General features: G+C 50.2%; 1 protein-coding gene across 1 annotated transcript; it reads left to right on the top strand.

The window, feature by feature from the left end:
- The first annotated feature begins 12783 nt into the window (after positions 1–12783).
- On the top strand, positions 12784–16330 carry LOC123166835 (F-box protein PP2-B10). Its single transcript, XM_044584641.1, has 2 exons — positions 12784–13289; positions 15767–16330. Exons 1-2 carry the CDS (start codon positions 12868–12870, stop codon positions 16209–16211), a joined length of 867 nt encoding a protein of 288 aa, XP_044440576.1. The 5' UTR covers positions 12784–12867; the 3' UTR covers positions 16212–16330.
- Positions 16331–17830: the final 1500 nt, after the last annotated feature.

Genomic DNA, 17830 nt, shown 5'->3' with positions numbered 1-17830 from the left:
GACCTAACAGCCACTTTCTTTGCCGTCTGCTAGCGGACGACAAAGCTTCTTTGCCGCCAGCCAGTAGACGGCAAAGAAAGTGGCCGTTTTAACGGCTGTCTCCCCTCGGCTCCACCCCACTAGGTAGGCTCTTTGCCGTCTGCTAGCAGATGGCAAAGAGTTGTGACCTAAGTGAAATAGGGCCGGCGCTCGCGCCCCACCCCTCTCTCCCTCCCCCCTCTCTCTCTCCCGGCCCTCACCTCACCCGAGCCACTGCCCCCGCCCCGACCCCACCCGCCCCTGCCGCCCTGCCCCGGCACCCCGCCGCCCGGCGCTTCGCCGCCCCGCCCCGGCGCCCCACCCCCAGATCCAGTTCTGGATCGGGCCGTGCCCTGACGCGCCCCGCCGCCATCCGCCGTCCCCGGTGCCGCCCCGCCCCGTCACCGCCCTCCTCGCCCCTCCATCGCCCCCGCGCGTCGCCGCCCGAGGCCTCTGCCTCGCCTTGCCGAGGCCGTCGCCGAACGCTGCCACCTCACCGCGCTGTCGCCGTCCCGTCGTCGACCACCGCCGTCCCGAGCTCCGCACCCCCCGAGCCTGCTTTTGCACAACTACAGGACCCCGGTGAGGCCTTGTCCGCCCTCGCTCCGCTCCCTCGCGCTTCGATCCGCGTCTGCGCGCTCACCGCTTAGCCGCGCCACGTCCGCCTCTGTACCGGCCCGCCGCCGCGCCACGCCCGCCTCCGGACCGATCGGGGGGTAGGATTAGGTTAGTGCTAGGTTTAGGTTTAGATAATTAGAAGAAGAAGAAAATTTAAAAAAAGAACAATAAGTAGAAGAAGAGGAAAAAGGAAAAAGGAAAAGGGAAGAGGGTCGTGGATCGGTGGTCGCAGAGGGGATAGATGGTGGAGCCAGTGGGTCCCGACGCCCATGCCGAGAATCCCTCGGTCCGAGTGCTGACCCGTCGACCGTGCGTCACCATACCAGAGGGCGCCCGGGGACGAGCGGGTTATGGGGTTCCTCGACGTCGATGGAACCCTAAATAGCAGGTATCGTCTGTGCGAGATACATGTGGCCGTCGGTGTTGGACACTACATCCACATCCCACAAGTGACGCCGGCGTCCGGCGTCCCACAACAACAGTTCTCGGGGTCGATGGCGGTCGAACACCTTTGCGAATTTGTCTTGCAGCCTCTGCGATGACAATTAAAAGCCAAGTGTTGAAACTTGAAACACCCAAACTGACTCAAGTCGGTTTAGTTGTTTGAAGTTTCAAAAATTGGCTTTCATCCTCATCGCAAAGGCTGCCAGACAAATTCGCCAAGGTGTTCGACCGTCATCGGCCCCCAGAACTATTGTTGCGCGTGGGACGCCAGGCGTCGGCCTCACTTGTGGGATGTGGATCTAGTGTTCAACGCCGAGCGCCACATGTATCTCGCACCGATGATACTTGCTATTTAGGGTTCCATCAACGCCGAGGAACCTCCTAACCCGCTCGCCCTGTTGTAAATGTTTAGTTAGGTTGACGGAAAAAAATATTGCCATGTTACTCATCTTTCGATTTAAATGTGCAGTTTTTTCGTCGCTGCGAGGGTCTAGTGTTCGACGAGCTCCGCCCCTGCGTTCGAGGGTGAGCAGAAATGACATCTCCTCCCCCCTTCATTTGCTCTGTTCCGGTCTTCGTGCCGATGAAACTTGCTTGCTATATGTGTCTTCAATCATCAGTATGCGTGACCACTATGTGTCTCCCGTTCAAAAGGGTTACATCTATAAATATGCATGCATTTGCATATTTATAACCGTGATTCTTTCGAATTGTCCAACGTTATCCATGGACAGCCCGAGTATGTGTAGATTGGGTTCGTTTTCCCATAAGCTCTGCTCCGGATCCGATGCAGAATTTCGTCAGTGCCTCCCTGTTGTTCTCCGGGTACACATCCTCTCTGCTTATTGCCGAGATGTGTATCAGGAGAACAACGGGGAGGTGCTGCCAAAATCTTGCGTCGGATCCGGAGCAGAGCATGGGAAAACAAACCCAATCTACACATATTCGGGTGGGATTAGGACCTATCTTTACCTACTAGTGTCTAGGTTGCATCGATGTAATAAAAGTGACAAACTCCATTAACTGATGAATATATACATGCTGATATATATACATACATACATATATATATATATATATATATATATATATATATATATATCTTATGTGTCCAGTAGCTAGGCAAGATGAGTGATTGTGCGTGGATGTACACCGGTCACACTAGTCAGAAAGACATGACCATTGAATGGTTAACAAAAACCAAGGGGTTTCTGAGAGCTGCATTTGCAAATGGCCAGAGGACAACATGGTGCCCCTGTGCCGAGTGCAACAATTGGCACAGGAGGACAGAGGATGAAATGGGCAAACACCTGCAGAAGAGGGGTTTTACGCCAGATTATACGGTGTGGACATTTCATGGCGAGTCTGCCCAACGTGCCAGAGCTGAGGTGCTTCGTCGTCGCACCGACGAGCATGGTACCGGGATGCAAGACATGGTGCAAGACTTTGATGATGCTCGGGACTCGGACGATGAGATGGAGGAATCTGCAAAGGCCTTCAATGGAATGTTGGAGTCTTCAAAACGTCCTCTTCATGAGCACACTGAGCTTTGTCAGCTGGATGCCATCTCACAAATAATGGCTCTGAAAGCTCAATTCAACTTGGGCAGAGAATGCTACGACGCAATGATGACAATATTTGGACGTTTTCTACCCAAAGGCCATGTACTACCTGCAAACCTGTACCAGTCAGACAAAATCCTCCGTTCTGTTAAGATGCCCTATGAGAAGATACATGCCTGTGAGAAAGGATGTGCCTTATTTAGGCTTCAGTATGCGGACTTGAACTATTGTCCCATTTGCAAGTCATCCAGGTATGTTGTGGTAGACAACGGTATGGGTGAGAAGACGTAGACCAAAATCCCCGTTAATGTTCTTCAGTATATGCCAATCGTACCAAGACTTCAACGTTTTTTCATGGTTGAAGAGACAGCTAGACCGATGACATGGCACAAAACGGGCAAAAGAACCCAACTAGATGTAGATGGGAAGCTGATGATGGTGCACACATCATACGGTGAAGCATAGAAGCGCTTCGATGCATTACATGATGACAAAGCGGCAGATCCGAGGCATCCTTGAGTCGCCATCAGCACGGATGGGTTCAGTGTGTTTGGTCTGACGGCAGCCCAATACAGTTGTTGGCCCGTATTTGTCTTTCCACTCAATCTCCCCCCGGACAGATTATGCAAAGAAAGAACATTTTCCTGACGTTGATAATTCCAGGGCCCAACTATCCGAGGAAGAATATGAATGTGTACATGCAGCCGCTGAAGGACAAATTGCAAGAAGCCTGGGATAATGGGTTCAAGACATACGACGCCTTTACCAAACGGAACTTCATAATGCGTGTCTGGTACATGTACTCGACGCATGACTTGCCGGCGTATGCGCTATTCGTTGGCTGGTGTGTGCATGGAAGGTTCCCGTGCCCCACATGCAAGGGAGCTCTTGAGTTTCGTTGGCTTTAGGCCGGTCGCAAGTTTTCTTACTTCGACATGCATAGACAGTTCCTGGATCCTCGCCATAAGTTCAGGAAATACAAGAACTTCATCAAAAGGTAGAGTTGTCAAAAACTCTACACCACCTGCGTTGACAGGCCAAGAGACCCTGGATCAGTTAAACGCTCACGAGCCAGATCCAGAGCGTCCATGGTATTTCAAGGGGTATAATTCGAAACACGCCTGGACTCACAAGACATGCTTGTGGGATCTGCCTTACTTCAAAGACCTCCTTTGCCCACACAACATCGACGTGATGCACACCAAAAAGAATATCGCCGAGGCACCTTTTGGTACATTGTTCGGCATAGAGGAGAAGTCAAAGGATAATACTAAGGCTAGAGTCGATCTGGAGACGCTATGTGATAGATCGTTACAAAACATGAAAGAACCAAAAGGAAAGCAGAACTAAACGAAGCCAAAGGCATGGTTCAATCTTGGAAGGCCAGCTATGAGGGAAATTATCTTGTGGGTGCAAAAGCAGTATGTTCCCCGATGGGTATGCCGCGATCTAAAGAGGGGAGCGAGTCTTGATAAATTGAAGATATTTGGTCTCAAGAGTCATGATTGGCACATATGGATTGAGCGGGTAATGCCGGTGATGTTGCGTGGCTTCATCCCTGAGGATGAGTGGCTAGTACTAGCAGAGCTAAGCTATTTCTTCCATGTTCTTTGTGCGAAAGAACTATCGCCTGGCCTGCTAGAAGAAATGGAAGAGTTGGCGCCAGAGTTGATTTGCAAGTTAGAGAAGATCTTTTCGCCGGGCTTCTTTAATCCAATGCAACACTTGATTTTGCATCTCCCAACCCGAGGCAAGATTGGGGGGGGGCGTGCAAAATCGTTGGTTCTATGCAACTGAGAGGATGCAGAAGACGCTATGAGAAAAATGTAAAAATAAACATAGAATTGAAGCATCGATGACTGAGGCATTCATTACTGAGGAGGCGGCAAACTTTGTGACAGCACACTACGAAGCCAAAAAACGTCATTTGCGTAATCCGAAGCCTCGGTACAATGCTAACGACCCTAAAAAGGGTGGATCCAACCTCAGCCTATTCAAAGGGGATCTCGCACCAGCCGGTGCTTCTAATTCCTTAACGTGGGATTTTGAAGAATGGCAGATCATTTCGTTGTATATCTTCACCAACCTAACAGAAGTGCGGCCACACATCGAGTAAGTTCTCGGTACATTGTTTCACAACTTCTAATTCCTTTGAACTGCTCTTATTCCCGAATAATTTGATACAGTCGATACGTCGCCAAATTCTCGTATGGAGCGGTGATCCAAAAGGATTCCGTCGAAGAGTATGAGTTTCTGGCAAAGCATGGAGGCGGCTATCCTGGTTTCATCTCTTGGTTCAAACAAACGGTAATTTTCATTAGACCATTTCATTTCTTCGTCTAATTTGTGGCTAATGCAACAGTCCCTTTCGTATTAAACTTGTAGGCTAATTCAGAGTATATGGACGCCGATTTGAGACAAGTCGCTAATGGTTTTGACTTTAAGGTCCGTTCATTTGACAAATACGACATCAACGGGTATCACTTTCGTACCTATGGCAAAGACCTATCTATGGCCGACTGAAAGTCTACAAATTTTTGTGCCTCTGCTATCGGCGAAGGAGATACCGAGTATTATGGAAGAGTTGAACCAATTTATGAACTTGAATTCTATGGTGCAAACCCACCAAACGTCGTAGTCTCCAAATGTTATTGGTTCTAGCCGAAGGAGACTAGAAGGACTCATGAACAGTTAGGGCTAGTGGAAATCAAACAAAGCACCCATTTGGATGTTCCTGATGTCTATATTATGGCTCAACAAGCAACCCAAGTTTTCTATCTATCGTGGGCATGTCGAAGTGATCCAAATCTCAATGGTTGGGATGTCATTTATGAAGTGCCGCCACGTGTTAGACCACCTCCCCCAATGAAGAGGATTATGAACCTCACATTAACCCAGACACATATGAAGGAGAATTCTTCCAAGAAACACGTCTTTCCAAAAAACGTTTCAAGAACCGCTCTACTTCACCCAGAACATTGAAGTAGACATCGAAAGTGAACCCGACTTCACCCCTGAGTCGGAACAACAAGAGCCTGAACTAGAAGAGGTTACTATTGCAGATGACTTTTCAATGCTTGACCGATTACGTAAAGGTGGCCTTCCACATGATGATGCATTTATTAATGATGATGATGAGCATGTCATTACTGATAGTGATGATGATGATGCATTTATTAATAATGATGATGAGCACGTCATTACTGATAGTGATGATGATGCATTTATTGATCTCGGAGCATTTATTGAACCCGACGATCCAGATTATTATTAGGTATTCATTTTTTTATGTTGTACTTGATTTATATAGTTACTTGTATGATTGTATGATTTATATAGTTAGTTGTATAATTTTCTTACTTTGTATGATTGTTTCTTATACATAGTGCCATGGTCTTGATGTCCGTCCCCGTCGGCCCTCGCCCGCTTTATGATTCAGATGTGGTAAATTCTCTTTTATAACTATTTGTTGCATTTCGCATTTATGACAATTATGGCCATCAAGTGGACATAGAGATATTTTAATCTAGGAGGTATGTGAACCGGAATTGAAATCGACCCTCTTGACGAGAAGTTAAATTTAGTTGAAAAAGAAAATGAGTATTTGAAAGAAAAAAATAAAAGAATTGAAGAAGAGAAGATGACATTAGAGTTGTATGTTGCCGATGTCTTCGACGATCACAAGATGAAAATGAATGCAATGCGCTTGAAGATGGATGCAATGCGCCTGAAGCTTAAGAAGATTAGAAAATATGCCATTGATAATGAGGCTTGGTATCATTATGCCGCTGGATCAATTGTTACCTTAGTTGCGATCTTCATCACATGTGTTGTGATGAGGGTAAGTTTTCTCTAGTGTTTTGCTTTACAAATGCATACTTAGCTTATTTTCCTACTAAATGACATAATTACCTAAGTTAGATAAAAAATGAGCTTTATTTACGTAAGTTGGCTCAAAAATGGCATCATCACCTAGGTTACCACAAAAATGACCTATACTTACCTTATTTTTCTCCAAATTGACATAATAAGCTTAGTTGACCTATACTTTACCTAGGATAGCTATAAAATGACCTATACATAGCATTTTTTCCTCCTAAATGACTTAATGTAACACCCCGAGAATCATGCTACAGTAACTCTCTGTGATTAAGCTAATCATGTTGCTAAACAGGGCTTGATCATATTGGAATCACATTTCTGTTCAAACTCCTGATTCAAACTTCAATTAAAATTAAAGTGAAAAATAAAAGTTTTCAAAAATTTAAACAAAAATGTTCGGTGGGTGCCAAATAATACACTGGTAATTATGGTGGAGAAAACACATTTTTATAAAATACCTAAATACTTTTAAATGAAATAAAACAGAAAATAAAATAAATAAATAAAAAGAAAATACAACAGAAAACAGAACAGACAAAGAAAAAGAAAAAAAGAGAAGGCCCTCCCCCCACTGGACCCCTGGCCCAACTGGGCCGACCCCCGGCCCAGCCGGCCTAGCCCATCTCCCACTCCCCTCCCCCCTCCCTGTTCCCCCGACCGGGGTCGGAACAGGGGCCGGTCCCCGCCGCACCACCTCGCCGGCGACGGGGAGGATAAGGACGTCAGCTCCCCCCGCCTCCTCGGGCCCCTCTCCCACTCACCCCCGCTCACCTCTCGGCCTCTGCGCCTCTCTCTTCCCCCCCAGATCCACGCCGCTCCTCCCTTCCCCACGCCCGACGCGGTCGCCGCCGTTCACCGTCGTTCCCACGGCCACCGTGCCCGCCTCGCCGCCCCACGGTGTCTCCAAGGACCGCCGTCGCCCGCTGCATCGTCTGGTGCAGCCCGTTGGAGACCGGAGCCCCTGCAACGACCTCCCCGAGCTCTTCTTCCCCGCACGGCCGCCGTCGATCGCCGCCCCGTTTCGCCTCCGACGAGCCTCCCCGAGCACGCTGCCGTCCCCCTACAGCCTCGCCGTGAGCTTCTCCCCCCTCCTCCCCTGTCCTTTCGCTCTCGCGCGCCCCCTAGCTGCTTCCCCACGCGCGCCCGAACGCCGCGCCGCGGAGCTCGTCGCCGGCGTGTCTCCGGTGACCTTTTGGTCACGGGCTCAAGCCCGCTGCACTCCCCACAGCGCGTAGATGCCCCCCAGCCCCTCCGCTTGCTCGATAGCCTGCCGTAGCCTTGTTTCCGTCGGGCACCCGTGCGCGCCGCCGCCTCCGCCGCTTGCCGGCGCCGATTCCGGCCAAGTCCGACGAAGCCCCGGCCACCACTGGATGCGGCGCTGCGAGCTCCTTCGAATGGACCTAGCCCCGCTCCTCCCCGAGCCCCGTAGCGCGATTCCGGCCAACTCCGGCGAGGGGCCGCCGCTGTTTTGGTCGCCGGAGTCGCTCCGGCGCCGGCCGCCGACGTGGCTGGCCTGGGGCCACCCCAGTGCCACTGCCAGTGGGCCCCGTGGGCCCCGTTGACTGGGTCAACCCAGTCAACGTGCTGACTGGGCAGGCCCAGCCACTGACATGCGGGCCCCGCCGCAAAATTAAAAAAAAAAGAGAAAAGAAAAATGTTTTTATAATTAAAACTAATTAATTAATCTAATCACTCACTGACAGGTGGGCCCAGTAGTTAATTAACTAAAAATTAATTAGTTTAATCTTCTGTTAGCCCACTGTCTATGACAGGTGGGGCCCACTGGTCAGTTTGACCTGGTCAGCCGCTCTGTTGACCTGCTGACGTCAGCATTGCCTCATGCTGACGTCATAATTCATTTTTGCTTAATTCAAATAATTCCAGAAATTCAAATAAACTTTGAAAATTCATATCTTTTAAACCGTAACTCGGATGAAAATGTTTTCTATATGAAAGTCGCTCAGAACGACGAGACGAATCCGAGTACGCAGTCCGTTCGTCCACACACCTCCCTAACCTATCGAACTAGCAACTTTCCCCCTCCGGTCCGTCTGTTCGAAAACGCGAAACATCGGGAATACCTCCCGGATGTTCCCCCCCTTCACCGGTACCACCTACTGTCGCGTTAGGACACACCTAGCATCGCTCATTGTCATGTCACGCATTGTCATGCTTATGTTTGCATTGTATTTACTGTTTCTTCCCCCCTCTTCTCTCCGGTAGACTACGAGACCGACACTGCTGCTGCCCAGTTCGACTACGGAGTCGACGACCCCTCCTACTTGCCAGAGCAACCAGGCAAGCCCCCCCCTTGATCACCAGATATCGCCTATTCTTCTCTATACTGCTTGCATTAGAGTAGTGTAGCTTGTTACTGCTTTTCGATATCCTATCCTGATGCATAGCCTATCCTTGCTACTACTGTTGATACCTTTACCTGCAATCCTACATGCATAGTATAGGATGCTAGATTTCCATCAGTGGCCCTACATTCTTGTCCGTCTGCTGTGCTATACTATCGGGCCGTGATCACCTGGGCGGTGATCACGGGTATATACTTATAAACTACATACATGACACATGTGATGACTAAAGTCGGGTCGGCTCGTAGGAGTACCCGCAAGTGGATCTTTGTGGCGGAGCGACAGGGCAGGTTGAGACCGCCTAGGTGAGAGGTGGGCCTGGCCCTTATCGGCGTTCGCGGTTACTTAACACGCTTAACGAGATCTTGGTATTTGATCTGAGTCTGGCCATTTGGTCTATACGCACTAACCATCTACGCGGGAGTAGTTATGGGTATCCCGGCGTCGTGGTATCAGCCGAAGCCTTCTTGACGTCAGCGACTGAGTGGCGCGCGCCGGATTGGACTGGAACGCCACTAGGCTAGGTCTGCTTCCGGCCGCGTACGCAACGTGCAGGTGTGCATAGGGCGATGGGCCCTGACCCCTGCGCGCTTAGGATTAGACCGGCGTGCTGACCTCTCTGTTGTGCTTAGGTGGGGCTGCGACGCGTTGATCTTACGAGGCCGGGCATGACCCAGAAAAGTGTGTCCGGCCAAATGGGATCGAGCGTGTTGGGTTATGTGGTGCACCCCTGCAAGGAAGTTTATCTATTCGAATAGCCGTGTCCCTCGGTAAAAGGACAACCCGGAGTTGTACCTTGACCTTATGACAACTAGAACTGGATACTGAATAAAATACACCCTTCCAAGTGCCAGATACAACCGGTGATCGCTCTCTAACAGGGCGACGAGGAGGGGATCGCCGGGTAGGATTATGCTAAGCGATACAACTTGGAGGACTTCAATCTACTCTCTTCTACATGTTGCAAGATGGAGGTGGCCAGAAGCGTAGTCTTCGACAGGATTAGCTATCCCCCTCTTATTCTGGCATTCTGCAGTTCAGTCCACTGATATGGCCCTTTACACATATACCCATGCATATGTAGTGTAGCTCCTTGCTTGCGAGTACTTTGGATGAGTACTCACGGTTGCTTTTCTCCCTCTTTTCCCCTTTCTGTACCTGGTTGTCGCAACCAGATGCTGGAGTCCAGGAGCTAGAGATCCCGAGGATGATTCTACATGGAGTTCGGCTTCGAGGAGTAGTTAGGAGGTCCCAGGCAGGAGGCCTTGCCTTTTCGATCGTTGCTACTTTTGTGCTAGCCTTCTTAAGGCAAACTTGTTTAACTTATGTCTGTACTCAGATATTGTTGCTTCCGCTGACTCGTCTGTGATCGAGCACTTGTATTCGAGCCCTCGAGGCCCCTGGCTTGTATTATGATGCTTGTATGACTTATTTATGTTTTAGAGTTGTGTTGTGATATCTTCCCGTGAGTCCCTGATCTTGGTCGTACACATTTGCGTGCATGATTAGTGTACGGTCAAATCGGGGGCGTCACAACTTAATATGCTTAGTTAGCTAAAAAATGGCATAACTACCTAGGATAGCTCAATAATGATCTATACTTAGCTTACCTAGTTCGTTTATGACATAATTAGCTTACTTAGGTCAAAAATGGCATAACTACCTAAGTTAGCTAAAAAATGACCTATACTTAGCTTTTTCAGTTCATTTATGACATACTTAGCATACTTAGGTCAAAAATGGCATGATAATCTGTGTTACCTCCAAAATGACATAGACATAGCTTATTTTCCACGAAAATGACATAATAACCTTACTAAGCTCCAAATTGACCTATTTATCTAGCTTAGCTGTAAAATGACCTACACTTAGCATTTTTACCTAGCTTAGCTAAAAATGGCATTTTTACCTACCTTAGTTAGAGAAGAAGAAGATAAAGAAGAGGAGAGGAGAAAAAGAAAGAGAAGAAAATCTCTTCTTCTTGTTCTTCTTCTTCTTCTTTTAGCTAGTCTTCTTCTTCTTCTTCTAACTTTTTTCCTTCCCAATTTGCAGATTTGCTTTCGATGAGGAAGCTTGCGTTGATGGAGTCTACTCTTCTCCTTGTGCTTCCCTTTTGTTTTGATTTTGTAGGATGAACAATGTCAAACTTGCTACCTATATATGTATGTATGGATGAAACCATTGTATGCCTGTTGTTGGATATGTTGGCTAGCTATATATGTTGCATATGGACTTTTGATTTGGCATGTATATGTGTTGGATGATCATATCCATATGGCAGGGATATGATTTGGTATGTATATGTGTTGTTATGCTTGTTGAAAGTATTCTCAAATGTGTGTGTGTGTGTGTCTATATATATGTATATCTGTGAAATTGAATGAATTTAAGAAAAAACAGGGGCTGTACAGACGGCAAAGCTGCCACGTGGCAGCTACTTGTGCAACCTGGGGTGCACTGGGCTGGCCTATTTGGCCACTTTGCCGTCTGCTGGCAGACGGCAAAGACCTTGGCATCTTTGCCGTCTGCCAGCAGATGGCATAGCTTGCCATGTGGCAGCTACCTGGTGGGTGGCTGTGCTGCCATATTTGTGCACTTTGCCGTCCGCTGGCAGACGCCAAGAGATGCAAAGGTCTTTGCCGTCTGCCAGCAGACGACAAAGCACGCCGTTAACCCCTTAACGGACCTAACCTGCCACGTGTGCCGTCCAGGCTCTTTGCTGTCTGCTGGAGGATGGCAAAAACAATTTTATCTTTGTCGTCCACCAGCAGACGGCAAAGTGCCATTTGCCGTAGCTTATTCAGCCGGACCTGTTGCCGTCTGCTGGCTGACGGCAAATGCCTTTTCCGTCCGCCAGGCATGCCTTTGCCGCCAGCCATGGCGGACGGCAAAGTGCCTGATTCCTGTAATGATACTAGAAGCGGCGGCATCACATGACTTATGAATTTGGCATGCTTTTTTTTTGGAATGTCTGGTTCTCACAACGACATCAACATGCTTCAATGATCTCCGGTGTTCAGGAGGCTTTGCAATGGGGAATCACCGCCGTGCAACTATACCGTCAAGAACCGAGACTACAACATGGGGTACTATCTTGCCGATGGTACCTATCCTCTGTGGGCGGCGTTTGTGAAAATCATATCCGAGCCGCGTGGCAATAAACAGAGCCACTTTGCAACAATGCAGGAAGCGGTTAGGAAGGACATGAAGAGGGCATTTGGTGTGCGTCAGGCTCGTTGGGGAATTGTGCGGGGCGCTGCAATGATGTGGGAATCAGAACTTTGTGGCAGCTGATGACATGTTGTGTTACTCTACACAATATGATTGTCGAGGATGAGGGTGATGGTGTAGCCCAAACCCATAATTCCGAAGCACCCGGAGAACAAGTTGAAATCTCGGAAAATCAAGATGCGGTTCAGCTTATGAACTTTCTGCAGATGTATCAGAATCTTCGAGATCAGTGGGTGCACAATCAGCTACTCAATGATCTTGTGGAGCACATGTGGATCCACAATGGCAACCAAGGAGGCAATGCTTGAGTTTGGCACTTGAAATAAATTTTATGTAAACGCTATCTATGCTTGATACCAACAATTGCTATTTACGTGCAACATCGTGCTGCATGATCAACTTGCATGTATTTGTATGGATTTAAGAGTCCGGATTTGAGATATATGGATGCCCATAAAAAAATATGAAGACCCGTCCGGATGTGTCCGTGGACGTGCCCGGTCGCATCCGCGTGCGTTCGAGAGACCGGATTTGCCAAATGTGAGTGAAGATGCTATAAGACCAGTAACAGTAAACCGCTACGACTACACTGGCAAATAGTAAGGGAAGTACGACCAGGTCAGGTTCGCAAGAGGCAGTGCTACCTATAAATAGGCTTTGTTTTCAATTTTTCCTGCTGTGAAGCCAACTTTCGTCTCCGGACAAGCAGCAAAATCCACATCTGCCGCAGAAAACCAAGAAGCTATAGCATGGACGCCGCTACCACGGCGACGGCGGAGGAGGAGGTCACCCGTTTAGAAGATCTCCCGGAGAGCTGCGTGGCACACGTGCTGGCGCTCACCTCCCCGCGCGATGCTTGCCGCTTCGCCGCCGTGTCCCCGTCCTTCCGCGAGGCCGCCGAGTCCGACGCCGTCTGGGATCGCTTCCTCCCGCCCGACTGCCGTGCCATCCTCCTGCGCTGCTGCTCTGGCCGCCCACCGCCGCTGTCGTCCAAGAAGGACGCCTACCTCCGGCTTTCTGACGGCGCCGTCCTGGTCGATGACGGCGACACGGCGGTGTGGTTGGCGAGGGGAAGCGGCGCCAAGTGCGTGGCGCTGTCAGCGAGGAAGCTGAGCCTGCCGTGGGACGACGGCGAGTTCAGCTGGAGATGGACGGCTCACCCTCGCTCCAGGTATAACGATCATTTTGGATCCTTGCTATTCTTTTCTTTTCCTGATTATTAGTTTTTAAGCGGACACTCCTGATTAATTCCCTGCCGACTAGAGATCGATCATGCACCATGCTGTTATCGGTTTGTTGTAGATGTGCTCCATGCCATCTTTCTTGTTACATATCTTATCTTCTTGATTTGGGATCCTGGCCGATCGTTTTTCTTTAAACAACATTTTCGATCTGCCAACTGTCTTCCATGATTCCATCACACTTATGGTTGGCATACGTAATCCTGACAAATAAAACACTTTAAACAACACACACATACAGAAGAATATATGATTTCGAGAGATGTGAGCTTCTCAAAATAAATATCAAGCCCGATCCTATCTGAGTGCCGGTTACTAGAGTATAGAGCACATGGCTTTCAGTCTTGCTAGTGTGACAGCCAGAACACAAGAAGTGAGCATCCCCTGACTCTTCTCCTTTTGATTCCTTCCAAGAGAAGACTTTCCGCCCCGATGCTGCTTCGATTCACCGCCACACAGCAGGCACTCCGTCTTCTTGACCGCTCGGTAGAGATCACAGGCGCCGCGTAGATTCAACCGTGTCAACGTCCGAAAACAGTTCTGCGCTCAGATGGCGACGTCACCCGGTGCTGTCTGCTCCACGCAATTAAATAATTCATCATTCAGTGCTGTATGCATCTTCGAGATCTGCATGGTCATGTTGATTTCTCATGCAAATCAATCAAAAGCCGTGTTTAGATACGTGAGTTAGTGTTAGTTTGCGCTAGTTTAGGCTCAAATAGCCCTAAAGTATTCAAACATGAGGGCTAGTTTGAGCTAGTTGCATCTTATCCACTTAAAAAACTATCCCACTCAAGAGATGCTAATTGAATCTAGTTCTCATGCATTTATTGTCAATATAACCCTACTATCCAAATACCTCTTTGGCTCCCCAAGTGAACCAAGGACAGAATCCTGAACCAGGAGCGATCAGGCCCCCTGCGTCGCCCCCCGCGTGGCGGCCGGGAGGCTCCCAGATCCCATCGGTCGGACTCCACCTCTCCTCCTCCTCCTCCTCCCTCACCGCCGCCCAAGGGCACGGCCAGGCGAAGCCTTGCCGTCGCCGGCGGCGGCGGGGACTCGCGGTCCTCCCGCTCGTGTGGGGCTGGTGCGGGCCGGCGCCCCCGGGCCGGAGCGTGGCGCCGGGCCGGACGCCATGGCGGGTGGTGGCGGCGCTTCGGCGATTCAGTTTCCCCCGCGGCAGGCGGCTTCGCGATCTGGTGCGTCGCGCTCACTAGGGACGGCGGCGGCGTGACCAGATGGGTTCGCGGCGACACGGCCGGATCTGGGCCCAGGCTTGGGCCTTGGTCGCTGGATTGCCGTTGGCGCGGTGGCGGGTGCGACTCGTCGGCAGCTGGGCGGATCCGCCGAGATTCTACCCTTGTCTTTCCTTGACAGCGCGGGCAACTCCGAGGGAAACCCTAGATCTTCTTGGGATCGAGTGATGACGGTGCTTTGGCGCCGTACTCCCTCTTCAAGGCATCGTTTTAGAGTTTACTCCGGTTGAAGGGACCAGCGACGCTGGTGGCGCACGTCCGGTGGAGAAACTGCCGATGAAAATCGCGCCGACTATGGTCATGGCGGACGATGGTAGCGTCTTAGATGTCGTTCCCTTGTCGAGGCATCGTCGTTGCAGTCTGCGTCATCAGGCTCAGGATGCTCCGGGGGAAACCCTAGATCTGGGTCTTCCGGATCGGACGGTGATGGCGTTTATCGCTTTCTCTCTTGAGGGCATCGTTTTGGAGCAAGTGCTGGCTGGAGGGATGGTGGAGCGGTGCTTCATCCCACACATTGAGGGCGGCGGATATCGGCGGCATGGCGCTGTGGAGACTCGGCGTCCGATGCGCGGTGATGGACTTGCGCAGGAGGAGGTAGCTGTCTGGCGTCATGGTGACGTCGACGGAAGAGTGGCCAGACAAGGTAGAAACCTCAATATCTGCTCTGAAGACGGACCTATGGAAGATGGCGGCAACGACACATGCGAGTGCGTCAGACCGGTTTGTGCCCCAGACAAGGTATGTGGCTCGGCTGGGGCTTCCGGCTTTTGATGTTAGGCTTAGATGAGTGGTCTGGATAGTGGCCCAACTAGCACCCTTTTATCATATGGATAGGAGCAGCGGCAGATATTGCCAAGATGGTGGTTTCAGGCATATTGTTGTAATACTTTGTAAGGTCCTCGAGAATAATCAATAAAGTGGCCGCATGCATCTTCCAGATGCAGAGGCCGGGGGTCATCCTCGTTTTCTAAAATAAAAAAAATACCTCTTTGGATAGAGTTAGTTCATGGTTAGTCATGAGCTAGAAATTAACTCTAACCTCTAGCTAAGTTAGAGTATAAAAAAGGACCAACAATTTCCTGATCGATTCTCGCACTGTATAATCTACTATTAATCTGTCTGATCTCTTGCTCGTCATGTTGATTTCTTAGGTTCGCGGAGGTGGCGCTACTAGTGCACTGCACCAGCCTGGACATCTACGGCCGGCTGCCGGCCGCTGCGCTGACACCGGGGACCGACTACGCCGCCTACTTGGTATTTGACGTGGCCGACGAAGGCCACCGCGGCCTGAGCTTCCCGGACCAGGAGACCACAGTGGCAGTTGGAGGTCGTGCGGCGTCGCGCCATGCTGTGTGCCTTCGCCCCGACGACGACGAGGCGTGCAAGTTCAGGGGCGTGGCTCGTGCGGACGGCGACGACGGAGTGAGGCGGCCGGCGCGGCGCGAAGACCGGTGGTGGGAAATGGAGATGGGACGGGTACGTATCGATGAAGCCATGGCCGTGAAGGAGGAAGAGGTGATGGTGACCTTCGAGGTGTTGGAGTGGTACCCCAAGCGCGGGCTTATTGTCGAGGCCGTCGAATTTAGGCCAGTTTGATATTTTGTGTAGAACGCAGCTATGAGGCACGCCCGACTTATACGACTTACTGTATTAACGAGTTGAATGTCTATGTGTTGCAAACATCATGTGGTTGGATGGCTAAGAGAACAGTGATATCCCAGCACACCAGTGCTTAATCTTTTGGAGATGCTCATAGGGGTAGGGATGTGTCTCTGTATTCATCTCGAAATAGGCTTTTGCCCTGCTTTAGAGATAAAGCAATCATCCGTACAACAAGTAGCATCCAAAAGAAATAAAAGAACGACTGGGGCCAGAGCACAGTCATGCCCAATAAAGAAGAAGAAACAAAAAAGAAAAGGCCACCTAGTGGCAAACTCCAGAACGCTCCTAAGAAGCCGACAGGCAGCGCGCGGAAGCCATAAGCTTGTCCAACATCACCCCCAGGTGGTCACGATACCGCTGTCTAGCAAGTGGGTGCCAAAACTGCAAGAAGGCAAGAAATTTGAAGAACGAGTCAGAGGCCCGTCTCAGGAAGATCCGCTCAATCACCATCTTATTACGCGTCGTCCAAAGGTCCACGTCATCACCGCATAAGCCAGAAAAGGCGGTGCTTGCGGCCCACCTGTGTCGTTCTGGCCTGCAGGAACTGTGCAAGGTCCGTGCCTCCCGCTCATATCCTAGTGCCTCGCGGACGAAGCTCCAAAGAGCCCGCGCCACTATGCACGAGAACATGATGTGGGTTCCCGTCTCCAAGACATGACAAGGGGGGCACTGACCGTCACCTGGGCCGTGACGTTTCAGAACATCGGTCCCTGAGGGCAGACGATCACGAAGAAACTGCCAAACGAAGATCTTGATTTTTAGGGGCACCGGCGCCTTCCACACAGTGGGGATAGCCACCGTATGGTCGGTGCACGGCAAAGTGCCTGATAAGCTGAACCAATGGAGAACTCTCGGACGGAGAGAGGCTCCAAGAAATGTTGTCGAGCGCTTGAGACAACACCAGAGGGACTTCTGTCCTCAACCTTTCCCATTCCAGAACCTCGTGTCGGTGTCAAAACCAGCCGATCTCGGGTAGGGGGTCCCGAACTTTGCTTCTGAGGATCGAAGGTAACAGGAGACAAAGGAGACACGATGTTTACCCAGGTTCGGGCCCTCTTAATGGAGGTAATGCTCTACTTCCTGCTTGATTGACTTTGATGAGTATAGGGGTTACAAGAGTCGATCTACCTTGAGATCGTAATGCCTAAACCCTAGCTGTCTAGCCTATGTGAATTCTGATAGCCTCTATGGACTAAACCCTCCAGTTTATATAGACACCGGAAGGGCCTAGGGTTGTACAGAGTCGGTTTACAGAGAAAGGAAATCATACATCCGGACGCCAAACTTGCCACCCACGCAAAGGAGAGTCCCATCCGGACACGGGGGAAGGCCTTCTATCTTGTATCTTCACGGCCCATTAGTCCGGCCCATGTTATATAGCCCGGACACCCGAGGACCCCATAATCCAGAACTCCCTCAGTAGCCCCTGAACCAGTCTTTCGATGACGAGGTGTTCGGCACGCAGATTGTCTTCGGCATTGCAAGGCGGGTTCCTCCTCCGAATACTTCAAAGTAGTCTTCTGGATAGGAGAACTGTATGCGGCTCTGTATAG

This window comes from Triticum aestivum, chromosome 7D (assembly GCF_018294505.1).
Source record: "Triticum aestivum cultivar Chinese Spring chromosome 7D, IWGSC CS RefSeq v2.1, whole genome shotgun sequence".
NCBI classification, from domain to species: domain Eukaryota; kingdom Viridiplantae; phylum Streptophyta; class Magnoliopsida; order Poales; family Poaceae; genus Triticum; species Triticum aestivum.
The sequence above is the reverse complement of the archived record's forward strand: the minus strand, read 5'-3'. Positions and strand labels throughout refer to the sequence as shown.